At 45.3% G+C, this 13,622-nt stretch overlaps 1 protein-coding gene across 4 annotated transcripts in view; it reads left to right on the top strand.

The window, feature by feature from the left end:
- The window catches only part of ADAM19 (ADAM metallopeptidase domain 19), a 91,903-nt gene that overhangs the window by 58,141 nt on the left and 20,140 nt on the right, over nucleotides 1–13,622 (top strand). For all 4 annotated transcript variants that reach the window (XR_011567776.1, XM_019965310.2, XM_070793924.1 and 1 more), the window contains 6 exons: nucleotides 953–1,024; nucleotides 6,013–6,179; nucleotides 8,084–8,168; nucleotides 8,923–9,062; nucleotides 10,979–11,156; nucleotides 12,889–12,978. Coding sequence is in view for 3 of the 4 variants with exons in the window: in XM_019965310.2 (XP_019820869.2) it covers nucleotides 953–1,024; nucleotides 6,013–6,179; nucleotides 8,084–8,168; nucleotides 8,923–9,062; nucleotides 10,979–11,156; nucleotides 12,889–12,978 (732 nt within the window). In the remaining variant the exon portion in view is untranslated. The remainder of the gene's footprint in view (nucleotides 1–952; nucleotides 1,025–6,012; nucleotides 6,180–8,083; nucleotides 8,169–8,922; nucleotides 9,063–10,978; nucleotides 11,157–12,888; nucleotides 12,979–13,622) is intronic.

Genomic DNA, 13,622 nt, shown 5'->3' with positions numbered 1-13,622 from the left:
TTGTGGCCAATCTTATCTTTATGCCATGAAGCATTCCTTCATCATTGCAGCTGAATATGATATATCCTTTTGAAGCAGTTATGATGAATGTGAGGCTACCTGTGGAAATGTGCTCCTCCTGGTACCCGTGGCAGACATTTCTGATCGAGCACAGCACTCTTTCCTGCTGAGCCCCTTGCAGCCTCAGAATCCTTCTTGATATGGAAGGCACTTCCAGTTGATCTGAGTGATGCGCCAGATTAAGCCTGTTCGCCAGGATCTTATGATCCTCATTGCTAGCAGTCATTTTGTGTCATTCACGTGGCCTCTTGTTGCAGTTATTTCTGTGCAGGTTTTCTCAGCCCATTTCAATGTCATACTCCTTAAATACAAAATCTGCCTTCGTTGTTATTTCTGATCCCCTCTGTGTTCTAACTGAAGCTCCTTCAAGGTTAGGGCCAGGACCTCATACTTTGTGTCCTGCCCAGCACCACGTGCAGTGCCTTGCACACTGGGGGTGTTCAGCAACAGTTTGACCATGCTGACTGATTACCTGCCTGGAGACCTTGGGTGATCTCTGTGATGGGGGCTTCGTGTTGGGGTGATGACTGTGGCAAGGACTGGATTGGTCCCTCTTCTAAGCCCCAGTGGGAGTTTGCAGAAGGCCTTGTAATTAGGGGGACAGGAGAACAGGGTCGACCTCACAGGCTGGAGGAAGACAGTTCAGTTCACTACACAGCTACTGCATGCCTACTGTGTGCCTGACACTGAACTGTTAGCTGGAGATACCAGGATGGATGTGACTCAAGTTCTGCCTTTGCCGAGCTGACACTGTGGCAGGGAGATAGTCCTAAGGAAATGACTGCTCACAGAAGATGGGAGAAAGTGAAGGAATTCACAGACAAGTAATGGGATACATGAGGGGTCCTGGGAAGATTCTGGGTTCTCATCTACTTCTGCTTGCCCCATTTAGTTTCAGAAGAATGGACTGGACCAAGATGCCACCAAACACAAGCTTATGGAGATCGCCAATTACGTTGATAAGGTGAGACCAGGTGTGTACTTGTGGGAAGGGTGCCAGCGCCTTAGTGGAGCTGCCCACAGGAGCTGACCTGCCTCTTCCTGGAGCAGCTGCCCTGTCAGCTTCCAGGAGGCAGTAGCGATGCTGCAGGGCCTCGGTGCTCACAAGTCATCAGCTGCATGGACCTAGCCAAGTAACTTGTCTTGTTTGGGTTGCGGTTTTGTTTTTTAATTTACAAAATAGGGTTGATTTAAACCAATAGCTTTCAATTATTTGTGTTTTTCCAGTGGACTGCTTTTTCCAATGTCTAATATAAAAGTCCAAGGAAAAAGCTGAAGATAGGGCTGAGGACCCAGAGCACTGTCCTCTGACACCCTCACCCTCACCCCTGCCTTAAAGTTGAAGAGTGGATTGCTTAGGGTCAATCTGTGTCATCTCCGCCTGTTAAACGGTTCTAAAATTATTTGGTTTTGTCTCTTAGAAAGGCTGAGCAGAGGGTTAACTTTCCTAGGTCAGGCTCTTTTAAAACATGCTCTTAGGAAATACCCAAATTCTTTAACTTGACCAGAATAGGCTGGTCTGGGACTTGGAAATACTTTGTTTATATGAAAGAATGCAAAACGAAGTAGAAGAGGTAACCTAGAATGGCAGTGACCTCTTGATAGGCAAGTAGTAAATAGTTTTTAAAAGTAGATTTTAATCATCTGGTATTGCAGGTCTCTGTGAGAATCTGATCACATTTATTATACAGTCTCAGGGCACTCAGAAAATCTCTGAAGCTTAACTCTTGGTCTGCTAGGGATTCATAGATCCCAAGTCTGAAGGGGGAATCATTTTTTTTAAATATTGGAGGATAAGCAAGAGAACTTCAATATTTTTAGGGATTTACAAGCAAATTTGGTAGTGTTCTGGAGTCATTGGATGGGAGGGTCTATGCCCTCTATTTTTGCTTCAGATGACTCTGGAATGCTGGTCATTGACAGGTGAAAGTTAAACACAACACTGGCATTTCCTGGAAGGGAGGACTCCAGGGACCCACTCCAGTCCTCTCTCTAGCCTTCAACTCCTCAACAATAACATCGAAATGATCCCACAGCCCGAACACTCAGCATCTGGGAAAATAAGAAAAGCTGTTTCCCGGGGTAGACCCTGTTATCACCCACGTGATGTCTATTGTTCTGGAGACACTGCAGGTGGGAGACTTGGCTGGGTTTCCTTTGTGGACTCTGCAGCTGGTCTGGGTGTTAGAACTGGGGGTGCTAGTGAAAAGTGGAAGGAGAAGAGAGGCGCTAGCCAGCCCCATCCTTGTTGGAAGTCCCCAACCTTGCCTGCTGGTTTGTTCTGTGAAGCAGCCTTGGTTCTCTCATCTGCAGCTGAGGTTAGTCACCCCTGGCTGGGGTGAGGGCAGGCAAGCCCATTTCTCTCAGGCTTGCTGACCCAGCTCCTTCAACTGGACTGTTACGGAACTAAAACTGGAATGCACTGCACTCATTTGCCGAATCATGGACCTAGTCTAGAATGTTTTTCCTTCCCTATGAAAAAGCCAAGTCAAGTCCTTGAAAAGCTCCCTAGTGAAGCAAGTTTGAATTGGAATCCAAACCCTTCATTTTCTGGAATGATTGACCTGGCACAAAACAGGGAAATCACAATTTCCATTGAAATCAACTGATATTTTGCTGAATCTGGAGACCATTTACACCACAATTTCCTGGGGGCAAGTTGATTCCCTGGATGGGTAGACTCTGGGGTCTAATAATCCAAGTCTTCATCCCAACTCTGCCAGCTTCCTGCTGAGAATTCAGCAAGTTACTGAACTTCTCTAAGCCTCAGTCTTTAATATGTAGAAAGTGCTTGATAAACATTGATGCTATGATTGTTATTTTTACCAGGGGCTGTACCTGCCACTTTTGGATTGAGATGACATCTCCTGCTTACATGACCTAGGTTTAGCTGTGATGACTTTTTTTTAGGCCAAAGCATGAGGCATGCAGCATCTTAGTTCGCTGACCAGGGATTGAACCCGTGCCCCCTTGCATTAACCACTGAGCCACCAGGAAAGTCCCCATGATGACTTTTTTTTTAAGTTGCTGCCTCAGTATTCTCTAGGGCTTGGCCAGTCAGGGAATTTCTGGTATCTACGCCTTCTAGTACTTAGCTTTAAAGTAAACCTTCTTCCTACTACGTGTGTGTGAGATGAAAGATAGCGTGTAATAAAGGTTAGATGTAGCTCTAGCCTTAAGGAGCCCAAGAATCAGGTCTCATTTATAGAATTTCAGGATCTCTGGATTGCGCAAAATCATGAGGATTATCTGGGACGTTTACAGCCTCATGCTTACAACCTGTTTGTGGTATCCTTTACAAAACCTGAGAACTTCCCGTGATGGGGAAGGAAATTTCGAAAGTAAGCACATCTCTGTGTATATATTATCATTTATACCCATTTACTTCCAAAATGAGTGGGAGACATCTTTCAGTAAAGTCATATACAATTTGGTATATCCACGGCATGGAATACTGGTCAGCAAGAAAAAAGAAGTGGCAGAATGATATAGACAGCAAGATGGACGAGACTCAGAACATGCTAAATGAAAGAAGACACACAGGACCACGTATTGTATAATTCCATTTGTAGACTATATCCAGAAAAGGTAAATCTGTGGAGATAGAAAGTAGATTAGTGATTACCCCTGTCTAGGGGTGAAAATGGGCAATGATAGTAATGGACATAAGGTTTCTTGTTGGTATGATGAAAATACTCTAAAATTAAGAATACACAGAAGAACTGTACAAAAAAGATCTTCATGACCCAGATAATCACGATGGTGTGATCACTGACCTTAGAGCCAGACATCCTGGAATGTGAAGTCAAGTGGGCCTTAGAAAGCATCATTACGAACAAAGCTAGTGGAGGTGATGGAATTCTAGTTGAACTATTCCAAATTCTGAAAGATGATGCTGTGAAAGTGCTGCACTCAATGTGCCAGCAAATTTGGAAAACTCAGCAGTGGCCACAGGACTGGAAAAGGTCGGTTTTCATTCCAATCCCAAAGAAAGGCAATACCAAAGAATGCTCAAACTACCACACAATTGCACTCATCTCACACGCTAGTAAAGTAATGCTCGAAATTCTCCAAGCCAGGCTTCAGCAATATGTGAACCGTGAACTTCCTGATGTTCAAGCTGGTTTTAGAAAAGGCAGAGGAGGCAGAGATCAAATTGCCAACATCCACTGGATCATGGAAAAAGCAAGAGAGTTCCAGAAAAGCATCTATTTCTGCTTTATTGACTATGCCAAAGCCTTTGCCTGTGTGGATCACAATAAACTGTAGACAATTCTGAAAGAGATGGGACTACCAGACCACCTGATCTGCCTCTTGAGAAATTTGTATGCAGGTCAGGAAGCAACAGTTAGAACTGGACATGGAACAACAGACTGGTTCCAAATAGGAAAAGGAGTTCGTCAAGGCTGTATATTGTCACCCTGTTTATTTAACTTATATGCAGAGTACATCATGAGAAACGCTGGACTGGAAGAAACACAAGCTGGAATCAAGATTGCCGGGAGAAATATCAATAACCTCAGATATGCAGATGACATCACCCTTATGGCAGAAAGTGAAGAGGAACTAAAAAGCCTCTTGATGAAAGTGAAAGTGGAGAGTGAAAAAGTTGGTTTAAAGCTCAACATTCAGAAAACGAAGATCACGGCATCCAGTCCCATCACTTCATGGGAAATAAATGGAAAACAGTGGAAATAGTGTCAGACTTTTATTTTTCTGGGCTCCAAAATCACTATAGATGGTGACTGCAGCCATGAAATTAAAAGACGCTTACTCCTTGGAAGAGAAGTTATGACCAACCTAGACAGCATATTCAAAAGCAGAGACATTACTTTGCCAACAAAGGTTCGTCTAGTCAAGGCTATGGTTTTTCCTGTGGTCATGTATGGATGTGAGAGTTGGACTGTGAAGAAGGCTGAGCACCAAAGAATTGATGCTTTTGAATTGTGGTGTTGAAGAAGACTCTTGAGAGTCCCTTGGACTGCAAGGAGATCCAGCAGTCCATTCTGAAGGAGATCAGCCCTGGGATTTCTTTGGAAGGAATGATGCTAAAGCTGAAACTCCAGTACTTTGACTATCTCATGCCAAGAGTTGACTCATTGGAAAAGACTCTGATGCTGGGAGGGATTGGGGGCAGGAGGAGAAGGGGACAAGAAGAGGATGAGATGGCTGGATAGCATCACTGACTCAATGGACGTGAGTCTGAGTGAACTCTGGGAGTTGGTGATGGACAGGGAGGCCTGGCGTGCTGCGATTCATGGGGTCGCAAAGAGTCGGACACGACTGAGCGACTGATTTGATCTGATCTGATCACTTTACAACTTGGTAAATTTACTAAAAAATATTACCCTTAAAATGGGTGGATTCTATGATGTATAAATTATGCCTTAATAAAGTTGTTTTAAATATTCATATACAAGAAAAGTTTTTAGATGTATATAAAAATAAGGCCCATGAAAGGAATTGGGTGTGGTGATTGTACCAGACACATGAGCCAAGGGTAGGTACTTGTTACAGATGACAGTGAGGCTTAGCTCTTGACCAGCTTTGAAAGTTTCTTCCTATTTTAAAATGAAATGTATCTTCCTGTCTGTTCTGCCTATTAACTGAGCCCCACTTTAGGCTCATGTGTAATAGCACTGGTCCTTTCTCCACTAAGAGCCCTGTGCATGTCTGAAAGCAACTCTGTGTCCTGTCTCAGTCTTCGTTTCTCTCAGCTAAGTCACCCCAGCTCTGCTACCAGAGGCCGAGCCTCTCTCAGGATGTTGTGCCTCTCTCAGGCTGTCTCCCTTCTGAGAAATCTGAAGAGCAACACCTGTCCCCTCCTCCCCTGGAGGCAGGTAGAGAAGAGGAGTCTGGAATCTGAGCTCTGCGCACTTGGGCTAGGAAGGGGTTCATACTCTCGCGTGGTGCCGACAGATGACGCTGTGACTTTTCCGTGTGTGTTTTCAGTTTTACCGATCCTTGAATATCCGGATTGCCCTCGTGGGCTTGGAAGTGTGGACTCATGGGAACATGTGTGAAGTTTCAGAGAACCCGTACTCTACCCTCTGGTCATTTCTAAGCTGGAGGCGCAAGCTGCTCACCCGGAAGAACCATGACAACGCGCAGTTAATCACGTAAATAGCCTTTTCCATGTGTGTTGCCTTGCCCTTGGCTGCCAAGCCCCTGCTCCCAGCGCGTGTGCCGTCTGTCCTTTCTCCCCAGTGTTGACAGTTGGCTGGACTAAGCTATCCTGACTCTCCGTTCCAGTACCCAAATATTCCTCAGGCATGTGCTCTGTGCCCAGTATATTCAGGAAAATACTAAAAAGCCCGAGTCATAACAATTCCAAGAAGTGTTTACAACCCAAATTAGAAAATTAGTGCCTTAGACATATTTAGCTGAGTCTCTGAATCAACTGGATGTGTATTTGGGAAGTGACTGACTGTTCGTCGTGGCTGCTTTGAAACAGACTTTCTAAGGGGCTCACCCTGATCTTCATGGTGCTTTGTTCTAGTGCAGGAGTTGATCTCCCCATGCAGGCCCAGAAGAGGGGCCTCCTCAGCTTGTCCTTCATGTCATTCCCAGGGTCTCAGGGCCAACTGCGAGGTAGTCAAGTGGCAGATGATGCAGGAATAGTGTGTTTGAGGGGAGGGAGACATGGGGTGAGAGAGTGGTTGTGTTGGAGTTTGTTCAATCCCAGAAAGAAAAGGACAGAAACTGATGGGGGTCATGGCGGCCTGTGACAGTCCCCTGTGATGACAATCTGGTATTTATTAGTGCTGACTTCCAAAGGTATTCTGAGGAAGTTACAACAAAAAGCACATACATAATAAAGCCATTTTTTCCTGTTCCCTAAATATCTCTGAAACAACAATCATTTAAACCTTTGTTTACACTTTAAAAGAGACCAAGGAAATAGCTCTGCTAAAAGCCTGAGTTCTTGCTTCTTGATGATCTTTGAAAGTCTGGTGTCCTGCTTTGGGCAAGACCTAGAATCCAGTTTCCAGTATAACTTCCTCAGTGCCATGTCTAAGTTTATCAGACAATCAATAGGGCTTCCTAGAGATTTGCATGTATTTTTTTTTTGCAGATTATTTCTCTAAAGATAAATCTGCATTGAATTCAGCGAACATGTGTTAAGCACCCGCTGTGTGTCTGATTCTAAGCTAAGTTCTCATGATCCCAAAATAAATAAGATAGTCTTGGCTCTCTGAGATGTCATGGACTATATAAGAAGGCAAACACAAAGATATGAAAGCATGATGTAATAAATTTCCATGTAGATCCTTTAAATAAATTTCATGGTTTGTGGCATGCACAAAAACACCGATATTTTATTCATTCCTTTGCCCCTGTGCTGGATGCAGACAGCTGAGAAAAGAGTGTATTAAACTAGGGGAATGTAGCTGGCTGTTGGCAGATTAGGGTCACAGTCGCAAAACAAAGGCAGAAACAGCTCATCCTCGCACCCAGCTGCACTCTATCCTGATGGGACACATCTGTTTCCTTGGCCCCAGAGTGATTCAGGAATGAAACATCAGCTCCCACAGCTGCTGCCCTGACTGCCCCCCCACCAACCCCCCCCCCGCTCCTCTGCCATACACATACCACAGAGCCAGGGATATGGTGGGGGACCTTGACAGCTGGCGGAAGTGGGCATGATTCACTTCAGCAGTAGAACCTGTGCCACCCTTCCCTCATCCCCACCCTCTGACCTTTTCCTCTGCAGCAGGAATGGGATGCAGCTTTGCAAGCCCTGCCCATTTCCTTCCAGGGGATGGGATTATGGCCGTACTGTGGGAAGAAGTGACCTTTTGCTTTCTTTTTCTGTTTGTCTAGAGCGGTGGGAGAATAGGTGAGAAGAATTGAGAGGTGTGGTGACCTGGGAATTGTTGCGTTGGCTTAGAGTAGCAGGACCTCTCCCCTTGGGAATGATCTGGGACTGTCAGCAGGGCCAAGGAAGGCCATGATGGCTTCTGGGCACATGGGAGCAGCCCCCTCAGCCCCTACCCTAGTCACCTCTCCTTCCTTCCCTCAGGGGCATGTCCTTTCATGGCACCACCATTGGCCTGGCTCCCCTCATGGCCATGTGCTCCGTGTACCAGTCTGGAGGAGTCAACATGGTGAGTCTCAAACCATTATTAATGCTGCAGAAAGTGGAAAATTGCCTTACAAAATAGGAGACCATCTTCTAAATATATACCTGTGGCGGATTCATTTCGATATTTGGCAAAACTAACACAATATTGTAAAGTTTAAAAATAAAATAAAATTAAAAAAAAAATATTGTGTAGGAAGTATTATAGGAAAAAAGGTTGGACATAAAGAAGGGAAGTTTTTTTTAAATGAAGGTATTAAGTTCTAAGAGGTGGAGGTACTAAGGGATGAATTTTCATTTACTGTCATTTATTCCCAGTTCTCAAACTCAGGAGAACCCTGAAGCAATTACATGAATCATACATCACTACATCTCTTATATGGTCCAGACCAGGGCTGACAAATTATAAGATACAGAGATAAAAATGATTTTGTTTCAAGCCTTGGGTTCTGTGTATCTTTATGGAGCAAGAGCCTATCTCAAAGTCACAGTTAGGAAATCATTGCCTTCTTTTGAAGTTCTCTCTGAGTTTGTGAGAATGTTCGTGCTATTCGTTTCTGGCCTGTAAAGTAGACAGCAAGGAGGCTACTGGGCATTTATCTGCCAACCTCTCTGTCGACCTGTGCTTACTGACAGATGCTGCAGGGTACTTAAGATCATGGACTTTAGTCCCTGAGCCTGTATGCCCAGCAGTTGTGTTATCAGTGGAGAGCTTGGCTAAGGAAAAGGCAGGGCTGCAGAGGGGAGCTGTCTTTGACCTGAACTCTCTCCCCGAGCAGGACCACTCTGAGAATGCCATCGGCGTGGCCGCCACCATGGCCCACGAGATGGGTCACAACTTCGGCATGAGCCACGATTCCGCGGATTGTTGCTCAGCCAGCGCGGCTGACGGTGGGTGCATCATGGCTGCTGCCACCGGGTGAGTCAAGTGGGAAGCTGAGGATGGGGAAGAGGGCAGAGTGCGAGAGGCCAGTGCAGACCAAGTGTTGCTCCGGGCCCAGGGAGCCTCTGTTATACTTCTGACATGGGCCTTGAAGAGAGAAGGGGAAGAAGACCAAGAAAACAAATGTTGGAAGCAGCACATGTTTCTAGCAGAAACTTTGGTGTGGTAGAACCTGTTGTTATTGTTTAGTCCAATTCTTTGTAACCCCATGGACTATAGCCCACCAGTCTTCTCAGTCCATGGCATTTCCCAGACAAGAATTCTGGAGTGGGTTGCCATTTCCTTCTCCAAGGGGGTCTTCCCAACCTTGGGATGGAACCTGCATCTCCTGCATTGGCAGGCAGATTCTTTACCACTAAGCCACCAGGGAAGCTGATGAAACTTGAGATTCACTTAATTTCTGCCTCGGTGGTCTTCAGCTGTAAAATTGGTCTGACCATATGTGTCTTTTCCACTTCATGAATTTTTGGCTGAGAACCCATTTATAACAGTCACAACCCTTCATCCCTTCATGTGAAGGAAGTGTGATTAGGGCTGTCACACCTAGCCCTGGAAGCACTGATGTTGCCTCCAGAACAAGGAGAAAGAAGGACAGCAACCCCACACCCCACAGTGACTCCTCAGGGGTTTTGCAGGCTGCATTTACCACAAGGAATGGGGACAAGGCAGCTCCATCTCACTGTAGTTCTGAGGGGTCTTTAAACCAGAGCCTTTTAAAGAGAACTCTGAAGTTGCTTCAGAGGACTTAGAGTCAGTGTCTGGACTCACACAGCAGAGAGCAGCAGGTTCTTCAGGGAACTGAGTCACTCTTCAGAAGGCATCATGGTGGGAGCTTGTGTTCCTCCTACGGAAAGCCACTAGGGCCGGCTCATGCTGCTCAGGGAGTGGTGTTGCTGTGTCTCTGAGAGGAGATGCAGCTTGCTTGGTGTTCCAGTGTCTTCTGCTCACTTCGTGGAAAAAGTGTCACACAAAGGATGATGTTGATATGAAAGAGACAGACAGCTCCATGGTTCGTGCTCAAATCTCTGCTGTTTGAACAAGGTTCAAGCTCGCTGTTAAGTCCACCTCTTTCTCTCTCAATCTAAAAATCTTATTCATAGACAGGTGGTTGAGAGAGTTATGTTAATTACTACAATTTGTTTTAAACTGTTCAGACAATTTAGTAATTTAACAATTTTTAGTGACAAGCTTTTTGTGACATTCCTGACAACTGAAGGAAACCCTCCGGTGTCTAACCTGTACTTGGTTTAGGTAATTGGGATCAGGATAACTCTTCCTCTGTACACCCAGATCATGGTACCTACCTGTCACCAAGGAGTGCATGACTTCTGATTCTTTTCCCCAATAGCGGGATGTAGGGCCTTTCACACTCTTGCGATACAGACCATGTGTTTGTGAGTTGGGCCGTTGAGTTTGGAGCGCTGCCTGCATCGTTAGAACAGAGATCAGATCACTGGCCCAACAAAGAAATTAAACCCATAACTTGGCCTTTTTTGGCCTGGTCTTCTGTTCTAAGAAAATCTCCATCTAATATCAGCTTCAGGAAAAGTTTGGGTTGGCTGGAATTTTATTCCGCTCTAAGGCTCAAGAGACCTATTGTAACATACTAGTTATCCTTTATTTATTGCAACTCCTTCATGGAAAGGGCTGAAATCATTGCTTCGGATTCTCAAATAAATCCTCCATGGAGAGAAAGGGGAAAAAAAAAAAAAACATTATGTGGTGGTTAATATTTCTTAGTTCATAGAAAGTTAATGTACAGGTGATGTTCTCAGGGGGCAGAATGTATGTGCATGGGCCTGTGGGGGTCTGGATCCAGCTGGAATCAGACTCATGGGCGGCAGCTTGATGCTCAGACCCCCCAGCTGATTCCGCCCTGGCTCTCCTCCCAGGCACCCCTTTCCCAGAGTGTTCAACAGATGCAACAGGAGGGAGCTGGACAGGTATCTGCAGTCAGGCGGGGGGATGTGTCTCTCCAACATGCCAGACACCAGGACGCTGTATGGAGGCCGGAGATGCGGAAATGGGTACCTGGAAGATGGGGAAGAGTGTGACTGTGGGGAGGAGGAGGTAAGGTGTCATGCCATGTTAGTGGGAGGGGAAGAATTTACAGTGACTTCAAATCTCAAGGTCAAAGAGCATGTATCTGAAAATTAGTCATAGGCATTTCCTACATACATGTGGAGGTCAAAGACCCTATCACAAATAACATGTGGGGAGTAAGCCTTAAATATGGACCATTTATGTAGATTCTCCCAGTTTGAGGTTGACAGTATCTGTGTCCAAAATGCAGGGGAGTTCTCCTTGTGAGCATCTGATCTATACAGAAACCACAGTCTTGGCCAGTGGAGCTACAGATGGCTTCCTTGGCTGTCCACAGCTGGATACGTGAACTTGAACCTGGGCATTATGAGGATACTTAAAATAACAAGCTCATGCTCTTTGACCTGTAGAAGAAATGACTGAAAGGGGCTTCTAGGAGGAAGAAAGAGCAGAATTGATGGTGTACAAGCCCTTTCCTTCCTTCTGATCTTCAGGATGAATATAGTAGGCATATCATAGCTCTGTCACTTCTGACAGATGCTCGCGGTTCTACAAAAAGCAGAACTGGATAGTTTCATATCTATTTTATGAAGCATGAAAATATGAACGTTAACGTGCAGAACAGTTTGTGGGAGAATGTGTCAGTAGTCTATGCATTCAGAATAAACTCTGGGGATGAGATTGAGGGTCTGTATATGTGGGTAAAGACTATTTGCTTTTTTAATCTTCTCTATGGTTTGACTTTTTTAAAATGCCAGCACATAACTTTAATAAAACAAGAACCATTTAAAGGCTTCCCACCAGCACCAGCATGAGTTCAGAGAGATCGGCCCAGACCCTTCAGAAAGGAGAGAGTTGTATTATCATGGAGGGCCCAGTGAGGTTAAGGGGCCCACTCCTGAGTGGGCTTGGCCAATGGCTTATATTCAGAGCAGTTTCTCCTTCAACAAATGAGTATGTGATCTAGGTCATGTGCCAGGGATAGGAAAATAAATAGGTAGAAAAAAATAGGCATGGTCCCTGTCCTTATGGGGTATATAGTCCAAAGCCAGAAACACACATTGACCAGATAGCTGCAAAAATGTATAAATACAACTGTGGTAAATACCAGGAGAGCCAATAGCATGATGCTAGGAGTGTATGTAACGTGAGGGGAGCTGCCCGACTCAGGTGGGGGTGGACTCTGACCCTACACTCGAGGGCTGAGGTAGGAGTTAGCGAGGGGCACGAGGACGGGAAGGCACACTTTAGCTAGTGGGAGAGCTGTGCCTTGGGGTGGGAAGACGCCTGGTGCTCTAGAAGGGGAGGAGCACAGGTCCGCCTGGATCCCAGGAAGACATGGTCTCTGGATGTTGGATTGGGGATGAGAAAAACAAATCATGACATTTCCTTATAATGTAGTACTATGCTAAAAATCACATTTTAGACGAATCCATGATTGCAAGGAAAAGTGGGGGTAATGTGTTAAGTTTAAAAGCAGTATGGATACTGTGATTTTGTAAAATAACTATATGTTTATAAATGTGTCAAAATGCAGTTGTGTCTGATGATTCTGCTTGTGTATATTCTCTACAATATATACATACTATCTTAATGATAAAGCTATAAAGTGGTGTTTTGGGTAGAGATTTCCCAGGGAGCTGGAGTTCCAGGGGCACATAAGGTGGGATAGGAGGTAAAGGCCCCTCCTCCTGCCTTGTCTCCCATCTCCCTGCTTTGCTGCCTCTGAGGCTCATGCCCCCTCTTGCTGCCTCCCCAGGAATGTGAGAACCCCTGCTGCAATGCTGCTAACTGCACCCTGAGAGAGGGGGCCGAGTGTGCGCACGGCTCCTGCTGTCACCGCTGTAAGGTAAGGGGCCCTCCCCACCCAGGGTTCTGACCTGACAGTCTGGGGCTCTGCAGGGGCTGATGGCCAGGATTCAGCCTCAGTCCTGGGGAAGTGGTGGTGTCAAAGTTAGCCAGAAAGAGCCTTTGAACAAAGCTTCCCTTTTTCTGTATTTGACCTCACTGGGTTCAGATTATCCCAGAAGGCTGTGTGGGCCTCCTGGAAAGTGGGAAATTAAAAAAAAAATGTCCAGAGAGAGTAGGCTTGATTTTATTTGGCATTCATAATATTCCTCATTACAGTTTTGATTAACATTAAGGGATTGCTTGTTAGGTGCCAGGCACAGTGCAGAGAATTTTATATGTGTCATCTCATTCAGTCCTTATAGAACACCTGTGGGGTTTATGTTAATATCCTCAACTTAAGATGTAGAGACTGAGGCTCAGAGGGTATAAGTGACTTCTCCAGGGTTAAACAGTGAGGAAGGGGCTGAACCAGGTTTCTCTGACTCTGGAGCCCACATTCTTAGTATTGATTGGAAGAGCACACCATTTTTACCACTAATGTTACTATAGGTCTGCATTCTCTTATCTACAATTCTGAAATTCAGGAAGTTCTAAAAACTGAAAAAAAAATTTTTTTTAACTCATTTGGTGGCTAAATTGGAT

This window comes from Bos indicus, chromosome 7, assembly GCF_029378745.1.
Source record: "Bos indicus isolate NIAB-ARS_2022 breed Sahiwal x Tharparkar chromosome 7, NIAB-ARS_B.indTharparkar_mat_pri_1.0, whole genome shotgun sequence".
NCBI classification, from domain to species: Eukaryota; Metazoa; Chordata; class Mammalia; order Artiodactyla; family Bovidae; genus Bos; species Bos indicus.
This window is presented reverse-complemented; position numbering and strand designations above follow the sequence as displayed.